The 26,528-nt window shown below is 48.7% G+C and overlaps 1 protein-coding gene across 1 annotated transcript in view; it reads right to left on the reverse strand.

Annotated features, from left to right (window-relative positions):
• The window catches only part of DEF6 (DEF6 guanine nucleotide exchange factor), a 41,377-nt gene extending 15,185 nt beyond the window's left edge, over positions 1-26,192 (reverse strand). Inside the window, exons 1-3 of the mRNA XM_029572417.1 lie at positions 25,900-26,192; positions 12,425-12,565; positions 11,047-11,232 (exon numbers count right to left, since the gene is read on the reverse strand). Coding sequence (XP_029428277.1) covers positions 11,047-11,232; positions 12,425-12,565; positions 25,900-25,995 — 423 coding nt within the window. The 5' untranslated portion in view covers positions 25,996-26,192. The remainder of the gene's footprint in view (positions 1-11,046; positions 11,233-12,424; positions 12,566-25,899) is intronic.
• Between the last annotated feature and the right edge of the window lie 336 nt (positions 26,193-26,528).

Raw genomic sequence — 26,528 nt, forward strand, 5'->3', positions numbered from 1 at the left:
CATCCCTCTCACAGTCCAATGAATAAAGGGCACCAGAGACAGCCTGGTAACATCCCTCTCACAGTCCAATGAATAAAGGGCACCAGAGACAGCCTGGTAACATCCCTCTCACTATCCAATGAAAATAGGGCACCAGAGACTGCCTGGTAACATCCCTCTCACTATCCAATGAAAATAGGGCACCAGAGACTGCCTAGTAACATCCCCCTCACTATCCAATGAAAATAGGGCACCAGAGACTGCCTAGTAACATCCCTCTCACTATCCAATTAAAATAGGGCACCAGAGACAGCCTGGTAACATCCCTCTCACTATCCAATGAAAATAGGGCACCAGAGACTGCCTGGTAACATCCCTCTCACTATCCAATGAAAATAGGGCACCAGAGACTGCCTAGTAACATCCCCCTCACTATCCAATGAAAATAGGGCACCAGAGACTGCCTAGTAACATCCCTCTCACTATCCAATGAAAATAGGGCACCAGAGATTGCCTGGTAACATCCCTCTCACTATCCAATGAAAATAGGGCACCAGAGACAGCCTGGTAACATCCCTCTCACTATCTAATGAAAATAGGGCACCAGAGATTGCCTGGTTACATCCCTCTCACTATCCAATGAAAATAGGGCACCAGAGATTGCCTGGTAACATCCCTCTCACTATCCAATGAAAATAGGGCACCAGAGACAGCCTGGTAACATCCCTCTCACTATCTAATGAAAATAGGGCACCAGAGATTGCCTGGTTACATCCCTCTCACTACCCAATGAAAATAGGGCACCAGAGACTGCCTAGTAACATCCCCCTCACTATCCAATGAAAATAGGGCACCAGAGACTGCCTAGTAACATCCCTCTCACTATCCAATTAAAATAGGGCACCAGAGACAGCCTGGTAACATCCCTCTCACTATCCAATTAAAATAGGGCACCAGAGACAGCCTGGTAACATCCCTCTCACTATCCAATGAAAATAGGGCACCAGAGACAGCCTGGTAACATCCCTCTCACTATCCAATTAAAATAGGGCACCAGAGACAGCCTGGTAACATCCCTCTCACTATCCAATTAAAATAGGGCACCAGAGACAGCCTGGTAACATCCCTCTCACTATCCAATTAAAATAGGGCACCAGAGACAGCCTGGTAACATCCCTCTCACTATCCAATTAAAATAGGGCACCAGAGACAGCCTGGTAACATCCCTCTCACTATCCAATTAAAATAGGGCACCAGAGACAGCCTGGTAACATCCCCTTGCCCTCCAGTGAAAGAAGGGCACCAGTAACTGCTTGGTAGCAACTCCTTGCCAGCCAATAAGAAAAGGGCACCAGACAGTCACAACCAATGAAAGAAAGGCAGCAGACCCTGAGCTGGCAGAAGCTCCCTCACCACCCTCAATGGGGAAATAGGTTCTAGAAGGTGAGAGATGAGAACCACAGAGAAACCTGGGACGACGTCTTCTACCCCCACAGCACGTCGCCCTGGTTCCAGGTGCACTCACAGAGGAGTCCAATCTATTGCCACAGCCTCAAAGGATGCTATGCACAGAGAAAGGAAAGGAAAGTATTTTCTAAAGGAAACCCTGATAATCAGTGAATAAGAAGAAGACAAGACCAGCGCGCTCTGATTAGGAAGGGCAGAGAGGAAGCCCTTGACTTCTACATTTTGCATTCAAATAGATTTGAGAGCAAGCAGCTTCCATTTGTCCTCCAGGGCTGAGGCTTGGAAGTGAATAAGAGAATGTGTGTGTGGGCGCCCTGGGCGAAGAGCGTGACAGAATGTTAGTGGGTTGGGGGACAGGAAGAAGGCAAAAGGTTGTCACACACTTGTGCCATACTCTAACTGCTCATGGACATCCGAGGCCGGTCTTGGATTGGCATTCCAGGTGCTTGTAGGATCTCAGGTGACACTGTTTCAAGACAGCAGTGGCAATGTAACTTCACTGCCTGGGAGGAGAGGCAGAGAGTCAGCCAAGGCGGCAGAGGAAACCACGAACTACATCACAGGCAACAGCAGCAGAAGGGGAAAAGTTTCACGACATCTCGTCTACCCACATACCCATCTATAGGCACAGCCTAATACATTACACACTTACACCCATCTACAGACAAACAGTAATATATCACACACATCTGTACAATTATACCTATCTACAGTCACATACTAATACATCACACACTCATCTACACACCTACACCCATCTACAGACAAATAGTAATATATCACACACATCTGTACGCCTATACCTATCTACAGTCACATACTAATACATCGCACACTCATCTACACACCAGCACCCATCTACAGACAAATAGTAATATATCACACACATCTGTACACCTATACCTATCTACAGTCACATACTAATACATCGCATACTCATCTACACCCTTACACCCATCTACAGACAAATAGTAATATATCACACACATCTGTACACCTATACCTATCTACAGTCACATACTAATACATCGCATACTCATCTACACCCTTACACCCATCTACAGACAAATAGTAATATATCACACACATCTGTACACTTATACCTATCTACAGTCACATACTAATACATCACACACTCATCTACACACACCCATCTACAGACAAATAGAATTATATGACGCAATTATCTGCACTTACACCCATCTACAGACAAACAGTAATATATCACACACATCTGTACACTTATACCTATCTACAGTCACATACTAATACATCGCACACTCATCTACACACCAGCACCCATCTACAGACAAATAGTAATATATCACACACATCTGTACACTTATACCTATCTACAGTCACATACTAATACATCGCACACTCATCTACACACTTACACTCATCTACAAATAGAATTATATGACACTTATCTGCACACTTACACCCATCTACAGACAAATAGTAATATATCACACACATCTGTACACTTATACCAATCTACAGTCACATACTAATACATCACACTCATCTACACACTTACACTCATCTACAAATAGAATTATATGACACACTTATCTGCACACTTACACCCATCTACAGACAAATAGTAATATATCACACACATCTGTACACTTATACCAATCTACAGTCACATACTAATACATCGCACACTCATCTACACACTTACACTCATCTACAAATAGAATTATATGACACACTTATCTGCACTTACACCCATCTACAGACAAATAGTAATATATAAAATATAGTCACTGAATTTATCTGCAATTTTGTATATTCTTTGTTCTCTCTTTCTTTCCCTCCTTATTCTTACACTCTTCAATTCTTGTACCCCTCCCTGAATGACCTTGTTTTATTTACCATCACATTTTGCCTTCCTTCTCCCCTCCCATCCTTCTCCCTCCCCCCTCCATAAGTCTCACGCTACCTCTCCTCAGAATTATTTTTGAACTTTTTTTTACTATTAATTCCCCCTTGTCCCAATTCCTTTCTAGCAATAGTTTCTGTTCCTTTTTATATAGTTCCTTTTTTTTTTCATTTAATTGTAGTTACTGTTCCATGTAAAGGCATTGCCTAAAAGTTCCAAATTATTTGTAAACTGATGCGATGTGCAAACGGATGTTGGTATATAAAAAATGCTAAATAAATAAAATAAATAAATAAATATGACACACTTATCTACACACATCTACAGACAAACAGTAATATATCACACACATCTGTACACTTATACCTATCTACAGACCCATACTAATACATCGCACACTCATCTACACACTTACACCCATCTACAGACAAATAGTAATATATCACACACATCTGTACACTTACACTGATCTACAGACAAATAATAATATATTTGCCACTCATCTGTACACTTTATATACAGACATACATTAATACACTGAACACTCATCTACACACTTACACCAACCTACAGTCTCATACTAATACATCTGCACAATTACATCTATCTACAGACACGTACTATATTACACACTCATATGCACACTTATATCCATCTAAACAGTAATATATGACACCACTCATCTGCATACTTGCACCTATCTACAGACATATACTATTATATTACTCACTCTTCTACACGCTTATACCTGTTTACAGAAACATGCCAATACGTCACAAACTCATCTATAGAAAAGTACTAATACACTTACATCAATCTAGACACATACTAATACATTGTACACTCACCTACAGACAAATAGTAATATATGACACACTCATCTGTCCACTCGCACTATCTACAGACAAATAGTAATATATATGTCAGACTCTTCTGTACACTTAATCTATCTACAGACACATACTAATACACTGAACACTCATCTACACACTTACACCAACCTGCAGACACATATTAATACATTACACACTCATCTGCACACTTACACCTGACTACAGAAACAAATACTTCACACACTCATCTGCACACTTACACCTGACTACAGAAACAAATACTTCACACACTCATTTACAGAAAAAATAGTAATACATTGCATACTCATCTACACAAACCTGTCTACAAATACTAATACATTACACATTCATCTACACACACTCATCTACAGACACATACTAGTATATTATACACTCATCCACACAAATATATCTATCTACAGATACACACTAATATACTGCACATTCATCTACACACCCTGTCTACAAATACATTACACATTTATCTACATGCTTACACTCATCTACATACACATACTAATACATTACACACTCATCTGGACACATCCACCTACAAATACTAATACATTACACATTCATCTATACACTTATACCTTTCTAGAGACACATACTAATATGTTATTCATCTACACACACATGCCTACAAATATAAATATATTACACATTCATCTATACACTTAAACCCATCTACAGATGAATATTAAAACATTACTCACTCATTGATAGACACATACTATTGTTTTTGTATTGTTTTATGTTTTTATGAATGCTTTATTATTGTAATCTGCACTGAATAATATTGGAAGACGCAGAATATAAAAGTTTTTAAATAAATAAAATATTGCACACTCATCTACACACTTACACTCATCTCCAGACATATACTAATACTTTATGCACTCATCTAAACCCATGTACAGAAAAAATATACACATTACACATTCATCTACACATATACTAATAAATTACACATTCATTTATACGCTTACATTCATCTACAAATACTAATATATGACTCACTCATCTGCACACTTACAGCTATCTATATACTTATTACACACTCATCTACACACACATACTAATACATTCCACACTCATCTGCACACTTACACCTGTCTACACACCCATATCAATAGTTCACACACTCATCTACAGACACACATAACGCACATAAATATTCACACACACAACATTCCTGCTAAGCTGCACGGGGTAGGGGTGGGGGGTGTAGAGGGAGGGCTTTGCTACGGCTCCATGCATCTCTTGGTTTTGAACCATACCCGGGGCTCCCAAATCCTTCAAACTGCAAGCCACCTGGGACAGGATCAGGAAGTCAGCCAAGAGTTTGAAGGTCCCCGCATGGGGAATGGGAGTGTTGCAACTCCCAGATACAGACACACTAATGTACGGGCCGATACAGTAAAAACGTGGGAGAGCAGTTGTTTTTTTTTTTACTTTTTTAAACTTTCGGGACCTCCGACTTAATATCGCCATGATATTAAGTCGGAGGGTGTACAGAAAAGCACTTTCCCGGTGCCCGGAGAAATTAGCGCCTACCTTTGTGTAGGCGCTAATTTCTGAAAGTAAAATGTGCGGCTTGGCTGCACATTTTACTTTCTGAATCGTGCGGGAATACCTAATAGGGCCTTCGACATGCATTTGCATGTTGCGGGCGCTATTAGTCTCGGGGGTGGGGGGGGGTTGGACGCGCGTTGTGGACGCGCTATTACCCCTTACTGAATAAAGGATAAAGCTAGCTTGTCCAAAACGCGCGTCCAAATGCCGGCTAACTGCGCTCCGTTGGCCTGTTAGAGAGCAGGCAGCTCCAGTCCTGGAGTGCCATAAGCAGGTTTACTTTCCAGGAAAGTTTACAATGAATATGCATGAGCCAGCTTTACATGCACTGCTTCTACTGTATGCAAATCCATCTCATGAATATTCATTGTGGTATCCTGAAAACCAGACGTATGTGGCACTTAAGGACCTGATTGCCTACATCTGCACTAATCTATGCCAGTGTACGCTAACAATGCTTTATTCTCATGTATACACGCATCTGCACGCTGCCAGGGCCGGATATAGGACTGTGGCACCCTTAGGCAGCGTGCCATGGCGCTGCTCCTTCAAAACTGCGCCGGCACAGGGAATTTGTGACACTGCTGCGGAAACGGGGGTTTTAGAGGGGAGCGGCATCATGCCACAGGAACGGAGAGCAGGGATCACTGCATGCTGTGAGTAGTCCTGGAGTCCGCAGACTGAGAGAGCTTTGCAGAACGCTAAACTGTAGCACTATACACGCTTAGAAAGGGAAAGCAACTTTTTATCAGAAAAATTCTGCAATCTGCTAAGGGCAAATGTTTAGGAACAGTGGACTCACATTTGCTAAAAAATAAATAAATAAATAAATGCGAGTTATTTGCAATTAGGGGATTGTTATAGATGGGTGAATAACCAGTTCCCTCGCACGCACAACACCTGCAGAGTTCTTCTCGTCAACTTGTCCTTACAGTCACCACTGCCCTCCCCCGACCTCCACATCTGCAGCTTTGTCTTTCAGGGTAAAACCAAAATGCATACAAAGCCATCTCCTAGGTACTCGGCGTGGACAGCCCCGAAGCCCTGAGCTGAGTGACCCTTTACCTGCTCGGGGCAGGGGAATCCTCACGGGATTCAAAAGAGATCTGCTCCCTCTGGGGGTGATTTAGGGCCTCCTGGGAGGGTTCGGGGTGGATGTACTGGAGTTCTGCTTGTGATCTCTGAAAATCAGATTCTCCTGGCTGTGGGGTGGGGGAGGGGACAGTTCCCCCACCTTTCTTTTCCCCAGGAGCCTGCTGAGTCAGCTGTTCCTTCTCCTTCTGAATTTTCTGACTTTGCAACAGTTGCCTGTGTTTGCTAATGTTACTTTCTCTTCCAAATCAAGGTCTTTGGGGGGGGGGGGGGGGGAGGCAGTCTGTCAACTTGATGTTGATCCATTCCTAATTCTGCGTTTCGAAACTGTACGAGTAGAGACCGGCAGAAGTCGAAAACTGCACACGATGGCCAAGGCGAGGTGGCGGCACCGCAGATCTGCCCAGAGGGAATGTGAGGTTCTCCGTTCCTTTCTGGAGCCTTCCTAACATTTTAAGCGCTGCCTCGCGCCGAGCCGAGGAGTTCAAGGTGCTGCCCGCAATGGCGCCGAGCCCCTTTCCTGGGTAGTGACACCCAATAAGGAACCCGGCAGTCTGTGCCTATACTTGGGATTTGGTTTTTTTTCCCCCTATGTGGCATCGATTTGCACTTGTCCACATTGCATTTCATCTGCCACTTAGATGCCCCACTGCTCTAGACCGGCCAAGGTCCTTCTGCAATCAGTTGCGTTTGCCCCATTGCATCTCTGGACCTGAAGTTCCAAATTTTGTTTTTAGGGAAAGGCAGGGACTGCAATGCTGTAAAACCTGAACTGGATCAGCCTGTCAGAGGTGACCTGGGTCAGCTGGCAACCTTAAGTGAGGGTGATGAAGGAACAATCGGACGGTACCCGAACCCAACCTCCTCTCTCTGCCCTCACCCTCCCTCAGACTGCTCTGGGGTGAGCAAATATCCTCTGGCCCGCAACCACCATACTTATTGCTCCTGGCTACGAGATGGCTGGGCCAGTCCTGGTTTTATTCCACTGCATACACAGAGTTATGGTCCTGTTTGCTTTTTTTTTTTATTTTTTTATTAAAGAAATCTGATCTCCATGCATACAATGGGACAAAACCAGGAATGGCCTAGGCTGTCCCAAACAATGGGGAGCCCCCTGGGAACCCCCCCCCCCCCCCCACCCAGCTCATATGTTACAAATTACCCCTGCTCCCAGAAGCCTTAACTCAGAGCGTGCTCTCATCCTCGGCACACACAGGCTTGCAGAGGGAAAGTACCGACTTCTGGCAACACGTTTATAAAGATGTTATTGTCCTGTGGCCACTGCAGAAGGAGGACGTGGTGGCTGGAATGTTATTTACTGACCAGGACTGAATGCTGGCAGAAAAAAAAGGCTTCAGCTGACAGTGGCAAGCAAGTCAGCAGCCTGGGACAACCCTTTCTTCTTAGCCTTCCTCTACAGCACATCCATGTCCCTTCTAACAGAGGCCTCTGCACGCCCAAACCGTTCCTACACAGAGCAGAAGAGCAACAGGAAAAGAGCTTAAGCCAAGTTTCCAGGCTGAGAACGGCCAGAGCAGGGAATCGACCCAGGAAAGATCTGGGAAGCCTTCCGCTTAATCTTCGCTTTCCAGCACAGCTGCAAAAGCTGAAAGTGACTTGTCCTGTACTGCGCTGAGTACAGTGACGGCACGACTTGCAAAGAGAGGACTGGGACAGTGCAATTCCTAAACTTTTTTGAAGGACTTCAATGAAATCATGGGATTTTTCTCCCTCCTCAGAAGAAAACCCCTCCAGGTGACTTCTTTTGGCGTTTGAAGATCCTGGATGTGCAAAGTCTATCCATGAAACAGGGGTGTTAAATCGTAAATAGAGTCTTAACCTCCATTAAATCATTCTGGCCCTATCTGCGGCGGGGGTAGGAGGACTGGGTTGGGCCTGGGCTGATCGGCGCTCCCTGTTTGCACCTTCCAAGCCTCGGTCCGGGTCTATCCGCTATCACGCTGCTGCCTTCACTGCCTCTTATCGTTTATATGGTTACATTTTTAAAATGATATTCACACCCTTAACCAGGAAACCAAACACGACACATCACTTTAATCAGAAACATCCAACCTATCGAGCTGCCAGGCCAACCCAGTGTCTGCCTTATGCCGCTGCAACCATGGAGTTTACCTCTGACACCCCCCGTGCATGCCACGTGGATGAGTTTGCCCAGACTGATTTCCGTTAGGTGGCAGCCCTAGCTCTTACCCTGGGCTAGGCCTATTTGCACCAACGCTTTATTTCTCGTGGTTTTAGATTTGCCTGTGACAGAGGGGGGTTCCCCTTTTGTTGTGGCCTCAGGACACGTCCTTAGTCTCAGCGACTGCCTCAGCACTGTCAGGGCGGACTTCGGGAAGGCCCTGCCGAGGGTGCTGATCCTGCCTCCCAGCTTCAGTCAGCTCCTCAGAGAAGCAGCACACTGACCAACCTAAGCAACCTGCAAAGCTAAAGCTAAGCACCATGGTCCGGCTAGCTCAGCTCATAAAGCACCAGCAGACGCCAGGGAGCTTGCTGAAACACAGATCTGCTCCCACCAAATGTGCCTTCTCAGCGCAGAGAGCTGCACCTCCTCCCGACACAGTCTGGGGCCAAGAATCCAAAGCAAGCCCCTGTCTTATCATGGAGAGGTAGAGACCCGCAGGGGCACAGCTGGATTTCGGACCTGATAACTGCTCTTGTTCAAAGGCAGGAGAGTTTGCTTATGCTTAGTGCCTCAAAGTACAGTATATTTGGACTGAGACTGAGCAGTGCTCCTAAAATAAAATGCTTTGCTCTGTATGAGTCCTAGCAGGCAGGAAAATAACATAAGCTCCTCCCATGACATCATTACGACAGGCGTGACTCTCCGCTGATGGTGAGGAAATTAGGAGGAATGGGTGAATAAAAGACAGCTATTTACCCTTTCAGATAACAGTAAAACAAGGGGACGGTCCATGGAACTAACAACCAGCAGATTCGAGACAGATCGTAGAAAGTACTTTGTCACTCAGCGCACAATCAAGCTGTGGAATCTGTTGCCAGAGGACGTGGTGAAGGCGACAAGCAGAGCGGGGTTTAAAGAGGTTTGGACAAGTTCCTGGAGGAAGAGTCCATAACACATTATTATTAGCCAGGCAAACTAAAGAAAGCTATTTCTATCCCTGGGAGTGAGTAATAGGAATTAGATGTACTTTACAGGATCTGCCAGGTACTTCTGTCCCAGACTGACCAGTGAAACAGAAATGATGGCAGAAAAGGACCAAACGGTCCATTCAGTCTGCCCAGCAAGCTTATGGTAGCATCTGCTGAGCCATACAGGTCTCCCCCTTACTTAGTTTCCCAGAACGTCAAAGTCGAGGCCCTTATTGGTTGCTGAGTCCAATTCCCTGTTACCTCTTGCTGTTATAGCAGAGAACAATATTGGAATTGCATCCAAAGTATCAGGCTTATTGGTTAAGGGTAGTAACTGCCCCACCAGCAAGTTACCCCCTCTGGTCTTTAGGGATCCACAGTGTTTATCCCATGCCCCTTTGAATTCCTTCACTGTTCTCTTCTTCACCACCTCCTCTGGAAGGGCATCCCCCACCCTCACTGTGAAGAAATATTTCCTGACGTTGGTTCTGAGTCGTCCTCCCTGGAGTTTCATTTCTTGACCCCTAGTTCTACTGATTTCTTTCCAACGGGAAAGGTTTGTCGTTGATTGTGCATCATTGAAATCTTTCAGGTACCTGAAGGTCTGTATCCTATCTCCCCTGCTCCTCCTCTCCTCCAGGTAATACATATTCAGATCCTTCAGCCTCTCCTTGTAAGTCATTTGATGGAGACCCCCTTCCCCACCATTTTTGTCCCCCTTCCCTGCACCGCCTCCATCCTGTCTCTGTCCCTTTTGAGATTCGGTCTCCAGAAATGGTTGCAAGACATGGTGGATGCAAAGTGCATGAGAAGGTGCAAAAAGGGATCCCACTTATGAAAGCCAGATCCATTGCAGCTATTTAACATAACAGGGTGTCACTCTGGGTTCAGCACACCCCTAAACTACAGCCGCAAGAACCTGGGAGGGAGAACCCTCAGGCTCGTCCTATTAGTGCTGCCGTCAGAGACAGGAAGCTGGGCCAGAACGACCTTTGCTCCACCCCCAGCATGGATTTCTTAATTCTTACGGCATTTCTACGAAGGAGCCAAATACCAGAAAGTGAAAGGAAGTCCTACCTCATCTGGTACCATGATGAGAGGATATTTGTCTTCAGACAGGAAGTTGAAGAGGCACCAGAGCCGGAATGCGTCCCGATAGGACACGACGCTGTTCCCATTCCGATCGGCCTTGTAGTTTTTTTTTGCTGTCAGGGTCCAGCAAAGCTCATCAAAGTCCTCCTTCACAAAAGATCCTTCCACCACCTGCAGGACAGCCGGACGCCAATCAATGGAGATTACAGTTAGAGCAGAGCCTGAGCTCGAAAGACGATAAAACCATAGCAATCTATAACAGCACGTTCCAGCTCTAATCCAGATAATCAGTCATGGAGGGGGTTTAAAACCAAGCCCTGTCTACAATCTCGGGCAGACAGGATGGGGTTTATGCTTTATAAAGGCCCCATGGATAGGGCAAAGGAGAGGGAAATGTGAAAAAGATGATCAGACACGTGGCCCCCGGGGTGGCAGAGGGTAGGGCCTTACAAGATAATTAGCTAAAAGGGCCTTGAGGGGTGGAATCAGAGACCGGGAGGGCCTGGCGTTCTAACTCTGCTCCGCAGAGGCTGCTGGGAAAAAGGAAGGGGATTCTTTGCAGCTCACGAAGGAGACAAATACAAGGAGAACGGACTGTGCATGTCCTGTAGAGGATGAACAGAAGGGGCTACGTGGGAAGCGCTTGAAAGAGTGACTTAAGATCTATGGCAGGGGTAAGCAGCTCTGGTCCCGGAGTGTCACTAACAGGTCGGGTTTTCAGGATCCCCAAAATGATCATGCATGAGAGAGATCTGCACACAGTGCATGCAGGTCTATCTCATGCATATTTATTGTGTTTGGGTAATTGCCAGGTACTTGTGGCCTGGTTTGGCCACTGTTGGAAACAGGATGCTGGGCTTGGTGGACCCTTGGTCTGACCCAGCATGGCAATTTCTTATGTTCTTATGGAATTTGGGATACAAGAGACCCTGAGAATCTCATGACAGAAGAGAATAACCAAGGCATCATGAACTGTCGCAATGAGACGTGCAGATCTAAGAACATAAGAGTAATAAGAACCCAGGAAATCGGAGATATAAAATGTAAACCTGCTACAATCTTTTACGGTCCATCTTGCTGGGTTCTTACTATCGTGATCCCCTGACTCCCCCCATAGAGGAGTCTCTGGATTATTGGGGGGTGGGGGCTGCCATGGCACATAGAATTTATGATTGAATGCCCGACATCAAATGTATTTCATGTTCCAACCATAATTCAACGAGACTGACTTTAAACTAAAATCATCATGATATATATCAAACCTGCCATTCACTGACACGCTCCAACAAACTAACAATTCTGTTGGCCACCGGAGCCTTTCACTAGCCACGGAGACACAGGTCTCTGTAGGGACGGAGCTCACCTTGTCCAGGATGTATTTGTTGAGGTATGGCATGTAACCCTGACTTGACACAGGCCCATCGTCGTCATCTCGGAAGTGTTCCTCCAAGGCCACGGGGTCATGGGGGATGCAGAGAACCGTGTATAGGTTGTGGGACAGCACCTGCCGGGGGAGGGGAGGAAGAGAGAAAAATCACTTTTTAGTGACTGGCAATGCAGACTGCAGCTCAGCCCGCTGCCAGCGGCACAACCTGGCCTGGGCTCACTCAATTCAGTTTGCTCCAGCTCTGCTCTCTAATTGCCACTGATAACCCATTACATCTGCATGGAAGTTACGGACAGGCATCGAGGAGTGATGAGCACTTTAGATATGCGACTCGCAGGAGCAAGATACTACATACATGTGACTTTCAGGAACGAGGAATACTGTAGACGTGGTATTCCCAGGAGCGATGGACACAGTGGACATGTCACTGCCCACTACCAAGTGCGATGGATACTGAGAGGATATTATTCCTAGGAGCGATGGAGACTGTGGGATATTATTCCTAGGAGCAATGGAGACTGTGGGATATTATTCCTAGGAACGATGGATACTGTGGGATATTATTCCTAGGAGTGATGGACACTGGGATATTATTCCTAGGAGTGATGGAGACTGTGGGATATTATTCCTAGGAGCAATTGAGACTGTGGGATATTATTCCTAGGAGCGATGGAGATATTATTCCTAGGAGCGATTGAGACTGTGGGATATTATTCCTAGGAACAATGGATTCTGTGGGATATTATTCCCGGGAGCGATAGATACTGTGGGATATTATTCCTAGGAACAATGGACACTGGGATATTATTCCTAAGAGTGATGGAGACTGTGGGTTATTATTCCTAGGAGCAATGGAGACTGTGGATATTATTTCTAGGAATGATGGAGATATTATTTCTAAGAGCGATGGAGACTGTGGGATATTATTCCTAGGAGCGATGGATACTGTGGGATATTATTCCTAGGTACAATGGACACTGGGATATTATTCCTAAGAGCGATGGAGACTGTGGGATATTATTCCCAGGAGCGATGGATACTGTGGGATATTATTCCTAGGAACAATGGAACTTGGATATTATTCCTAAGAGCGATGGAGACTATGGGATATTATTCCCAGGAGCTATGGATACTGTGGGATATTATTCCTAGGAACATTGGGACTGGGATATTATTCCTAAGAGCGATGGAGACTGTGGGATATTATTCCCAAGAGCAATGGATACTGTGGGATATTATTCCTAGGAACAATGGCACTGGGATATTATTCCTAAGAGCGATGGAGACTATGGGATATTATTCCCAGGAGCTATGGATACTGTGGGATATTATTCCTAGGAGTGATGGACACTATGGGATATTATTCCTAGGAACAATGGACACTGGGATATTATTCCTACGAGCGATGGAGACTGTGGCATATTATTCCTAGGAGCAATGGATACTGGGATATTATTCCTAGGAATGATGGACACTGTGGGATATTATTCCTAGGAGCGATGGAGACTGTGGCATATTATTCCCAGGAGCAATGGATACTGGGATATTATTCCTAGGAATGATGGACACTGTGGGATATTATTCCTAGGAGCGATGGAGACTGTGAACATGTGGCTTTCAGGAACGAGGGATACTATAGACGTGTGATTCCCAGGAGCGATGGACACTGTGGACATGTCACTGCCCACTGCCAAGCACGATGGATACTGTGGGAAACTATTCCTAGGAATGATGGACACTGTGGAATATTATTCCTAAGAGCGATGGAGACTGTGAACATGTGGCTTTCAGGAACGAGGGATACTATAGACGTGTGATTCCCAGGAGCGATGGACACCGTGTACATGTCACAGCCCACTGCCAAGCACGATGGATACTGTGGGATATTATTCCTAGGAGCGATGGACACTGTGAACATGTTACTCCTGGGGGTGATGGATACTGGTGACATGAGACTCCCCAGAGTGATGGACACTGTGTCCATGTCAGTGCCAAGACATGTGATTCCCAGGCATGATGGATACTGTGGGCATATGACTCCCAGGAGTAATAGATACTGCACTCAAGACTTCTAGACCTCCTTAAATGTTGATTGGATGTGTGAAAGGCATTTGCCTTCCCTGGTCCTATCCTTATCAGCTGTGACCTGCATTGCAAAGCTCCTACAACTAATTCCCATTCCTCACAGCATTTTTGAAACTGAGGATGGGATTACTGTTATAGGCTTCAGCCAGCAGATACAATTTTACTGGAAATGTTTTCAAGCCCCAAGAGCAACGGGGAAGGCAGGTGGTGCATCAACTCCTTATGTAGTTATTTTCTTAACCTCTTGGGTTTCAGTGCCCATGTGTCTTATCTCAGTCTGCCCAGGGAAAATGACCAGCAAAAGAGAACTCCTGCTGGTGAACTTCCCTTCCACATCCCATGCAGACTGACAGCAATGGCACGAATGCCAGCACATGGCACTCAGGGGGGAAGGAAATGCTCTCCTCGGCATCAGCAGTGTGACCAGAAAGAATTACAGCAGCTGAGAGAGTAAAATGAAGCTTGCACCATGCCAACAAGTCTTCCATGCCCGCTGGGGCATGGAGACAGCTTCTTGGGAGGAATTGAACCTCCCATCCTGGATAAATTATTCACCAACTGCAAGACTCAGCGGAGGTCTAGCCTCAAACACAGATCCCATTCTTCTGCCACTGGAACAATCTGTCCATAATATCCCCATGGCATTCCTACGAACTGAGGCCTAGGCTCCGCTGACCAGCTCCAGCCAGTCCTCCCCTAATGCAGCACGGAGGGAAGAGGGGCAGAGCGAGAGCAATAGCCCTTCATCCACCCTCAAACCCCTGCAACTACTCCAAAATGCAGCAGGCAGATCCCTAACAAACAGCAGTCGCTCCGCCCACATCACCCCCATCCTCAAAAGACCTTCACTGGCTCCCAATATCCCACAGAATCCAACGCAAAGCCCTCACCCTACTACACAAATCCATACACAATAAAAACACAGAATGGCTGAAAGACGCCCTCCACCACCATCGCACCCAAAGAAACCTCAGATCCAAAAACACCGGCCTGCTAAGCATCGCCTCCGCCAAACAAGCCCACCTCACTGCAAGCAGAGAACGCGCCATATCAATAGCCGGCCCTTCCCTGCGGAACACACTCCCTGAGCAACTCAGACTGGAGGCCTCCACCCAGTCCTTCAAAAAAAAATCTAAAAACCTGGCTCTTCCAAAAAGCCTTCCAGCCCTCAAACCTAACTCCCCACCCCCACCCCAACCTCACAATAAAATGGAAACGTCACAATCCTACTTAACCTTTAGACATGCCCGCGTACCTCAGTGAGCCCCACTATGCCTCCTATGTACAGACCTCCCCTATGTAAATAACTAGAGATGCCCACCTCCCTATGTAACCATCGTTAGTGCCCTGTTCAGCTGTTTGAATCAATTCTTTTTCAATGTTCACCACTGCTAAAATGTAAGGGGCAGATTTTAAAACCTAGGCGCAGATCTGTTCGCACAACCCAGCGCGAACAAATCTACGCCCGATTTTATAACATGCGTGCGCATGTTATAAAATCCAGGGTCGGTGCGCGCAAGGGGGTGCACAATTGTGCACCCCCTTGCGCGCACCGAGCCACGTAGCCTGCCTCCATTCCCTCCCGCACCTTCCCCTCCCTAACCCGCCCCCCAGCCCTATCTAAAACCCCCCCATACCTTTGTTGGAGAAGTTATGCACGCCGGCTAACAGCCGGCTCGCGATCCCGGGCACAGCAGCAAATGGCCGCTGAGCCTGGAGGCTCAGGCCCCGCCCCCACCCATGCCCCGCCCCTTTTTGCCAGCCCTGGGACATACGAGCGTTCCGGGGCTTGCGCGCGCCACCGAGCCTATGCAAGATAGGCTTGGCGCACGCAGGGGCAGCTTTTCGGGGGTTACGCGCATATTGAAAATCTGTCCCTAATTGTATTACCTGTTGATTTGCCTCCATTCCATGTAAAAATAGTAAGACTCGTTCGTCCTTGCTAACATGTAAACCGATGTGATGTACCCCAATGAATGTCGGTATATAAAAGCAAATAAATAAATCAATAAATCAAACAGCCTGGGCTGCCTAAGGATAGATAAGAGGTGGCTCTGTCATCTCTCATTAACCGGGCGACAAGGAAAGCCGCACAAGTCCTTACATTTTACTCTGTACTGCCGGAGCATTCTCTTATTAAATAAGACGCACTTTGGGCCGTATGGATATGCTGACTATGTGCCTGGCCTTTTGCTTCAGATTAGGCATCGGGTCTGAGCTGCCAGTTGTGAGCTGAGGAAGATGGATCCCTTCTTGGACGTTTTGGCTGAGAACCTGAATAAGACGTAGTGGGTGAGGCAAACTATCACCTCCCTGCAGCCTGACCCCAATGAGGAGCGAGGCCTAGCATGGGGAAGGCATGTGAGGCTATTAATTGCCCCTGCCCACCTACCCCCCCCCACTGCGGGGCTCACCGCCACCCTGCCACCATCCTATTTCCTAGCAGTCGAGCCCATGAATGAGATCAGCGACGTCCCTCATTCTGGGCCAGAACTGCACCCCCAAGCCAGCTCTTTCCTACTATCAGCCCAAGCCATGGGGCTGTCCTTAAACCTGTGTGAAGCTATTACTGCGGGGTCTAGTGCAGTCGTGCCTTTCACACCCAGGTCAGTCTAAACAAGCTGAACCCAGTCCTGGTTTTGCCCCAGTGCATACATGGAGATGTAGTTCTTTCTGTTCTTTGGACAGCCAGACTTACAGTGCTCCCAGCATGCAATGGGAAAACCAGGACTGGATCAGCCTTTTCAGATTGACCTGACTGTGGTGGCCAAGGGACATAGACAGGACCGGAGAGAGAATGCAGAGTCCACCCCGCAGACTGGAACGTGGAGGAGGGGCTGATGGACACCACGGTGGTGCCCCTTTGAAATGGCACCAGTTCATGGTCCTAAGAAGGCTCCTCTTCAAGCCAGGAATTTGGAACCTTTGGAATGTTGCATCCTAGGCCAGGGGTGGCCAACGCCAGTCCTCAAAAATCCACCAACATGCCTGGTTTTCAGGATAACCACAATGATTATATGCAAGGGGTTTATTTGCATATCATGCAAACCAGCATTGGCTAGCCCTTGCCCTAGGCAGATGCCTATTAGGGATGTGCACTCGGGTGCATTCATTTCTTCCGTTTCGGTGAGTATGCACGTGCCTCGCTGACAGGGCCGGTCGCGCTAGTCACGTGGTATCTCCCGGGACGGTCTTCATCGGGAACCCGCCGCTGCTCGCGCTGACTTTCTAGGACACGTGGGGAATGGAGAGCATGGGTGTGCCTCGTTATTAAAAATACATGCACGCTCTCGGTTTTACCCACGGGTACTAGAAAGTTGGCGAGGTATGTGGGTACCCGCCAAAATGGAAGAAACAAATGCACGTCCCTAATGCCTATGGCTAGGTGCTCACCCTATTCACAGCTGCCTAAAGATGGCCCTTTGAAGAGGAAATGACTAAACCTCCTGGGAAATAATAAGCTGGGTGTTTCTGACAGGGAGACTCCTGGGTGCAGTTCTATCAATCTCTCCATCTACATCTCATGTGCTCTGGGCCAATTAGGACATACGCACTCTCGGGTGACAAGTGCCGTCTGAGGTTTGTCCATAATCGCTGCTGTATCTGCCACATAGCAGGCAGACAGACAGACACGTATCCTTAGTCTGCTGCTGCCTGCCTCTTATGAGCCTCTGACTTTAGCTGAAGCCACCAAACAAACTTCCTGTGACCTCATTTCCCTGCATTAGCACCCAAAAAGGTGAAACATACAAAGTCACATTGGTCTCTCTCTATCTCCAGCCCTGCCCTGTGGGCCTCCGTGCCACCGGCCCCTGCTCCCTCCATCCTCCCGTTCCTGCTCTGAGCCCTGGACTGCTCCTCCCTGCCCAGTCCACCCTCTCTCGTCCTGCACCATGTGAGGACAAGCAGGGAGGGTAAATCTGCCTTATCACCAAGGCGGTGGCAGCACTGCCTGCCACAGTGGCTCTGCAGAAGCGAAGCCTGCAGGTTTCCTGTGCGTCACTGGCTGCCGGGAGCTGCCTGCTTATTGGGTAAAGGGGACAGTGCTTCACCGTTTAAATCCAGCACTGAGGCTCTGTGGTTTTTCATTTCCAGCAGCCAGACAGCACCGCGGTCCTAACCACTTTGATTTCATTTTTCAGTTTGGGGATTCGTACCGCTTAAGCCCTTCTTATGGAGTCCTCTTCCGTGCCCCCACACTGCTAATTTAGAGAAAGAGGCAGATTTAAGCTTTAGAAGAGGAAAAGTTCCCTTCTTTAAAGCTCTTGGATACGCCAGCGTGACAAGGGGATGTAAAGCTTGCTGCCGGATACCTTCGCTGTTTGTATCCGAGGACACATCCTGAGCTTTGCATTCTCATTCCTGGGAGGAAATCTGAAAGTGACTTCCAACCAGCACATCTGAGCAGATCTGAGCTGGCGGTCAGAGACCAGGCGCATACAGATGTGAGACTCTCTGACGTCTCCTCTCAGGCCTCTCCCTGCCCCGTGGCCGATGACCTGGCATGGCGGGGAGGGAGACCTCTCTGAAAGGCGCAGCCCTGCCCGCTGCCGTGCACGCCGAGTAGCGCTGCGGGAGCGATGCATTGATACGTGGTAATGGCAGTGACATTTCCACCTCTGCTTGTGCAGTCTGAGATACTCTTCTGGTCATAAGAATGTCCTGACACGTGTCCTTCAGACCATGCACGTTAGCAGCAGCATTTGCTATGAAAAGACCCAAGTTAGTCTTCTCTGAGAGTCCAGGAAATAGCTACATTGTGCAACCTCCCCTCAGAAGGCTCCTCCATGCCTGGTAAGGTTTCTTGATAACAGCTACTTCCGTCCTGAGATAATACTTCTGCTGCCTCCGGAAGAGCAGTTCTCGCTGGACAGGAATCTGCCTCATTAAAATGAACACCCACCACCTCCATTGGCATTCACTGGCACCCTCTGTGGCAGCATCTGTAAAGAGTGAACTGTCTTCTTGCACTTAGATGCAGGCCCTCTGGAGCGCTGAGACATGCTGGCAGGGGGCAGCTTACAGGAGGAGAGGTCCACCAGCTACCATCGGGACCATGAGCCAGGAGACGTCCTCCCTGTCGGCGATACAGCACTCTCTTTTAGTCCAGTACCTAGACTCCCCTTCCCCCGCCAGGACAGCTCTGCCAATGCACCTCAATCCTGCTCTATAGCACCCCCCTGAGACACCCCCCCCCACACACACAGCTTCAAAGCCCCATTATAAATGGCGGCGTACAGAGCTGGGGGAAAGTTCCTGGCAGGACTGGAAGCTCGGGGCTTGAGGGAAAGTGAGTTGCGCCAAACAAACCAAGCCCATGTCTGAATCGGAATCTGGAGCCTTATTAACAATGGCCTCAACCTTTCGGATCAGGGCCATGGTTGATCCTTCTAACCAAACTTTCGCCCCGATCGATCCACTGGTAGGTAAGTTATTGTGCCCTCAGACGGACGGACCAAAGCACTAGAACCGACCCTCACACAGTGAAGCGCTGCAACCAGTTCCTGCCTCGGAGCTGCTTTGGACTTATTCTAATTTGACGTTACTTTTATAGAGGTGCTCAGGAGCAATTTGGCAAGACTGAACTGAGAAAACCTTTTGTTTTTTAGTGCTGGGATCTCAGACCCTCCACTCCACAACGGGGCCAAAAGATCCAAGTATCAGGGGAGAGGGGGGATAGATCCATCCCCATCAAATCAGAAAGACGCAGGCCACCATACGCAGGGCCCCCAGCTCTCTGCTTGGGGAGGAGCCCAACTCCTCCTGTAAGGAGACTGAACTGGATCTGAAGGGAGAGAACCAGGGGCCCTGAGAAATAAAACAAGATTTGATCCCTGCTGACGCTGCTGAAACCCTCCCATCGTCACCTCCTGTTTACAAGGAGCTCTCTGAGCTGGCTCCAGTAGCAGGGAGGCTCCCAATCTCAGCCACGCTCCGGCGCTTGCAGCCCCTCCTTACAACTCAGACGGGGTGGGGAGGGGGGAGATCTTTGCAGCACTGAATTCTGAATTCTGTATTTTGAGAAAGAGAATTATTTGCAAAGCTTGGTGGAAAGACCCGGGAGGGGGAATGAGAGCTGGATGAAGCTTTAGTCTTGTAAGAATCAAAGCCGAAGACGAGAGCCAGCATTACGACAGATACGGAGGGCAGGGGTAGGAAAAGAGACCCGGGTGGGGAATGCACGCGGCTGGTGCTGGATAATTAGGGAAATCTATACGATCAGGGATGGATTTATTCCTCTGCTGCCCCACAGCACTGTCCCGGTCCCCCACCCCGGCAAACCTTTCAGGATTTGTGAGCCCGGGGCTGTTTCCCGGCTCCAGTAGTGCGGGCACTAGATCCTCACTCACGGGTCACCCCTCTCCCCCAGGAAGCCTGGAGTGGGCAGGGCCTGGGCATGCAGGGGGCCCTGGAATGCTGGGGATGGGGCTCCCAAGGTGGTGCGGAGACCCCCACAGTACAGAGCCCAGGGCAGTGGCCCTGATCACCAAACCCTAAGGACAGCCGTGGTCATTGCATTTACTGCCCTGTGAGGGTCACTGTCGGAGCTGGGAGCGGACGTCTGGGGGGAAGAGTGGTGGCAGCAGTAGCAGTCGGTGGGGCAGGATTGCAGGGTGACGGGGGATGGCAATTTGCCACCTCCACCCTAGGCACAGGCTTAGCAGACCTGTGCATAAATCCTGACTTTATATGATCATTTATTTGTTGAAACATTTCTTCTGTACCACTTTTAACAATCAAAGTGGTTCACAGTATAACATCCATAAAATAACAACAAAATAAATGAACAGAAAACAAATAAATTAAATTAGTAAATATAAAATGCATCAATATGAACAACAAAAAACAGCAACATAGCATTTCATAGGATGACACTTCATACTTACAAGTATAGTGAATGAGGCCAAACTCTGCAAAGCTCTCAGACTGCAACTCTTGATTAAATTCCTGTTAGCAGCTCACTAAATGCCTGCTAGAAAACCAGGGTTTGAGCTCTTTTTTTACATTTTTTATCTGCTCCAAGCATCTTATTCCGTAGTATAGGCCCAGCTACTGATATTGCCCTTTCCCTAACTCTACACAAAGTGGGAGAAAATCCAAGAAGAGAACTGAGCAGACTGAGTGGGCGAATGGGTCCTTTATCTGTGGGCATCCACCATGCTAGGAAAGAAAGATAACAGACAAGAGCCCTGTCTGACCTCCCGTCCATCCCAAGTCAGCATCCAGCTGTGCAGCAGAATTCCCAGATTCCAAGGGATGTGACTGGGGCTGCTGCAGCCTCGCTTCACCTGGAGCCCTACCAGCCTGTGTGACCTGAACGATTGCCTCCACCCAGCCAGGGGTGCTAGGTCTTGCTACCGTACAGAGCCTGAACCCATTCTGATGGCTGGCAGCGGGATCCCATATTTCTCCAGCACTGCACAGAGACGGTCAGGATGGACCTGGCCAGTGGTTTCACCTACCTGAGCGAGAATACCAAGCACCCGGCGTGCCCGGACTTATTCCATTGTTGGATGCGTGCTGAACTCTTAGACAGAGACCCGGCATGGCCCAGACTTTGCCAGCTCCCCTGCAGGGATTGGTTTCCATCTGTCAGACCGACAGAAGTCACCGTGAGACAAAAGTACAGACGGTACTGTGGCCGGGGGGGGCAGTGTTGACCAGCCCACTCAGCGGCAAGGTTGCACTTTTGCACTGCCGGCCACGCGTATCTTGGAATTAATTTGAAAAAAGAAACTGCTTGGGCTAGTTCCCTTAGGCAATTGGCTACCTCGGAGTACGCATGTCCTTCACACCCTGCTATCTGTGCAGGCGGCCGAGAGTGGGTAAAACAGCACGTGGTCATTTCAAAAGTCAGTCCACGTGTCCTGACCCAGACAGACACTGGGGAACGGCTCTTTGTAACCCAGCTACAGGTACATGTGCTGTGGAAGAACCACGGGCTCTGTAAACTGGGCAGAGGAAGGCCACTCTCGGCCCTGGCAAAACGGTTGGGCCTCCTGCCACGTGCCCCTAACCTATAACACCTGCCCGGGACCACATCCCCCACTGCCAAGGGAAAACACACAAAGGTAGCAGGAGGGGAAAAGGGTAGAGGCAGGCTGAGAGGCAGCAGGAATGGAACAGGATCAGAGAGCAAAGACCCAGAAGCAGCCGAGCTGCTGGCACTGCAGGGCCCCCAGTGCTGACCGGGGGGGCGAGCTTCTGGTGTTTGGGCTCCAGGAGCACGTTCCGTTTAAGGGGGTCATTTATCAAATCGCGTTATTTCGTTTTCCCATGCGTTAAGCGCCTTTAACGCATGAGAAAAAAACCCCTTCGCGCGTGCGAAAACGCTTTTAACGCCTGCGATAGCGCCGTAACGCGTGGTGTGATGCAAATCTGAAAAAGAGGAGGAGTTAGGGGCGGGAGTGGGCGGGGCTCACAGTTTTGCGAAGCCCCTATCGCACGGCTTTAACTGCACCTTTCTCCATTAGCGTTAGGGCCGGGCGAGAAACGGTCCACCCAGTGGTTGCAAGCAGGAAATATGGCAAAGTGTGAAAAGGTTAGCCATAAACTGCCTATTACCATAGAACACGCCCCTTTTCCTATCGCATGCGATATTTTTCGCATTTTGATAAACCCAGGCCTAAGAGATTCGTTTTGGCCACAAGAACAGCGTAGGAATGGCGGGAGGGGGAAGGGTTGAAAATTCCTTCCTTTCAAATAATCCCTCAGCTCCGTCCACTGCTGCTTCTTCACTTAAAAACAAATGCCTGCTCCATGTGGAGTCTCCTTTAAAACTCTTTTCTGCTTTCAGGGATTCAGGAGCGTTTTGTACTTTATTTGATCCTCTCCACCTGCCCCCAGTACAAACCCAAAAAGAGAGACGCTCGCCGGAGGAAACACTCAGACATCGGACAGGATTCGACAAGTCCCAGGAAGGCGAAGGTTTCCACAGAAAAGGAAAAACCAGGGGTGGGGGGGATGGCTGACACGAAACGTGAGAAACTACTTCTCTGGTGAGAGGGTGGTAGATGCAGAGATGCTGGAAACCACAGGATGTGCTGCCGTTTGAAATGACAGTGACGTGGGGACAACGGCGCTGGCTCCAGTGTCATTTACCGTACTGGTGGGGCAGGGGCTACTGGGGATCATTTCTGTAAGCAGGCTGGGGGTGGGGGGTGGGAGGGAGGGGTCGAGATAAATAATCGGACAGCATGGGATCTTATGTAACATGGCGGCTGGATGGGAGCGAGCTGCAGTTTTGTAAAATAGTCAAACCAAGAAAACTCTGAACAGGAGAAAACTTAAAGCGGTATTAGCTGTATAGACTGGGGACAGGCATGACCGACCCCCTGCTTCTGAGCAAGAAAGAGTGGACCTGCTGTTTGGGACCCTGCCAGGTACTTGTGACCTGGATTGGCCACTGTCAGAGACAGGATCCTGGGTTTGATGGACCCTCAGTCTGACCCAGTCTGGCATTTCTTACGTTTAAAAAAACTAAATAAATTGCAAAACCAAACCAAATTCTTTTTTTTTTTTTTTGGCCCTGCGAGAAGATTCAGGCGAGTGTGGGACTGACAGAGAGGACAGCAGTCCTGCAAACAACCCCACTCCCTCAAGAGCAGAGGCAAGGGAAGGGCTGAGGAGGAGAAAACAAGGGGCAGATAGAGGAAGCGCAGGCCAGGAGGGAACCGACAGGCTGCAATTCCCCAGAAAGCATCTGGGTTGCAGCTGACAGGTTGGTGATGGCCGCATAGCTCGGCTGCCCAGTGATCAGGCAACAACCTCCCTAGCTTCCAGAGCTGTTTAGATGATCACAGATCTGGGTGAGGAGGCACGGCAGGCAGCTGGATTATGTACTGGGGCCTTGCCTGCTCATCTGACCAGTTGGAAAAAAGCAAGAATGGCAGAATAATGAAACTGCATTTCGGCAACAGATTCGGTCCTTAATGCACTCATAGACGAGGATGGCCTCAAGGCGGATACAACAAATTAAAAAAAAAAAACCCCAACAGACGAGATCATTTGAATTAAGCATATGGTTAGAGTGAGTGTCACAGCTGGTTTGGATCATGGTCCATGGCCTGGAGGTTTCTGCAGGAAAAGAACCAGGCTGTAGCTATTTATTTCCCCGACAGTGTGGTAGTGGGGCTGAAGGAGAGCCGTAGGGGTGACGCGTACGGGCTGAAGGCTCCAAGTCTAGTACAGTCTGGCAGAGGCCAGAGAAGGAGAGGAGAGAGGGGGTGTAAGGGAAGAGAGAGGGGTACTCTGGGGCATGAATGTTATCTGCTTTCAGCTGGAAGCGGTCCTGACATATGGAGAGCTTAAAATGTAGCAGGGACCACTGAAGACTAGAGGAAGCAGATTTCAGGGCCTGGAAGAGACATAAAGACGTGTCAGACACCTGCAGTTACCAGGCTGCCAGATGTTAGTGTCTGGGGGAGGTTCTTGATTCTCAGTTGAGTGCTGTGGCTCTGTTTCGCCTGATCTAGAAGACCCCCCCTCACTAAGCTCTTGCACTCTAGATGCTCTCTGCAATGCTATTTTTCTTTGGTAAGGAAGGATTTTAAGGCACAGATAAGGGCTTGGGGTGATGTCTGGGATCTGCAAGATTTCAAAGAGAATAAACCAAAACAAAACTAGAATTTCTATCAGCTGAGAAGGTAAAGTGTGTGTGTGGTGGTGGTGGTGGCGTGGAGCCCAGATTGATCTGACTTTTAACACTGTCCCTGGGTCCTTCTGGGGATAAACTAGAGTCAGTTCTGTTAAAATCCTCCTCCTCGGTTAGTATTCAAAGCGTCTAAGGCTGAACAGAAAGTCCAATGTGTGTAAAACAGTTTTTTGTTTGTTTTTTTTTTTTAAGCATGGCCCTTTCTCTCCGGGGAGGGGAGCATCTGGGAGAAGTTACAAGTGATGGAGCTTGTAAATAAAATCCTAAATCAAACCTGTCTGCTTCTGGCCAGGCTCATTCACAAAATGCAGCAATCTCCACCCCCCCCCCCCCTTCCCTAGAGAAATCTGTTCATCCTCCACAAACTACAACCAACCTCGGCAACAGCGAAACGAAGCCCTGAAACTTGCAAGCGAAAAGGACCCGGCTCTAGCATGCAGGTCGCTCTGGCCATTTTCTCAAGGGAGGGGGCACAGCTGGCTCTCTCCCCTTCCTCTAGAGGGAGGGGGCACAGCTGCAGAAGGAGCACCCCTTTCTGCAGGGGGAGGGCACAGCTGGATCCCCCCCCTCCGGAGGCAGGGGAAGGATCGCCCCTTGGGCACAGCTGTATCATGCCTTCTCTCGGAGGGGTGGGGGGCACAGCTGGAGAAGGGGCGCCCCCTTCCACCCGGGGGTGGGCACAGCTGGAGCTTTTCCCACCACCACCACTTACTTTGAGCTGGGATTTGGACACTTTGCCGCTCTTCTCCACGTCCAGGGCGGTGAACGCGTACCAGATGGACTTGAGCAGCTCGCTTCTCAGGTCCATGCTTAGAGCATCCCGCGGGCGGCTGCAGCCTGCGCGGTGCCCGCCGCCGTTACCGCCCGAGCCCCATCCGGTGTCAGGAAGCTGCGAGAGCGCCGAGGCCGCAGCGCCGGCGCCCCCTGCCGGCCCAGCCCCGCTCTGCCGCCAGAGCTTCTCCCTGGCTGCAGAGAGGAGCCGGGAACATCCGCTGCCATCCTCACCCATCCCACCTACAAAGGATATTCCCTGCATCTAAACACTCACAGGGATCCGTTAGCAAACAGCTGCATGAAAGAAGAGTCTTCCCCTACACTGGGCTGCTCCGGAGAAAGCTGGGGGAAGTTCTGACTTTTTCATCTCCACCCGTTCTGACCTCTTCCCTGGATGACAGCCATCCCCCTCCTGCTTCCAGGTTCTCCATCCTCCTGCAAGTGCGCAGAGAATACCATTCAGAGACAGGGGCCATGCCTGCTGGGACCCTGGCATTTTCGAAAAGGAGCTTTTTAAAACGAGCTGGTGCTGAGAACAGTCTGGCTGTGGGGGACGTTAAGGAAGCA

The sequence above is a fragment of the Rhinatrema bivittatum genome, chromosome 12 (assembly GCF_901001135.1).
Source record: "Rhinatrema bivittatum chromosome 12, aRhiBiv1.1, whole genome shotgun sequence".
Taxonomy (NCBI): Eukaryota; Metazoa; Chordata; class Amphibia; order Gymnophiona; family Rhinatrematidae; genus Rhinatrema; species Rhinatrema bivittatum.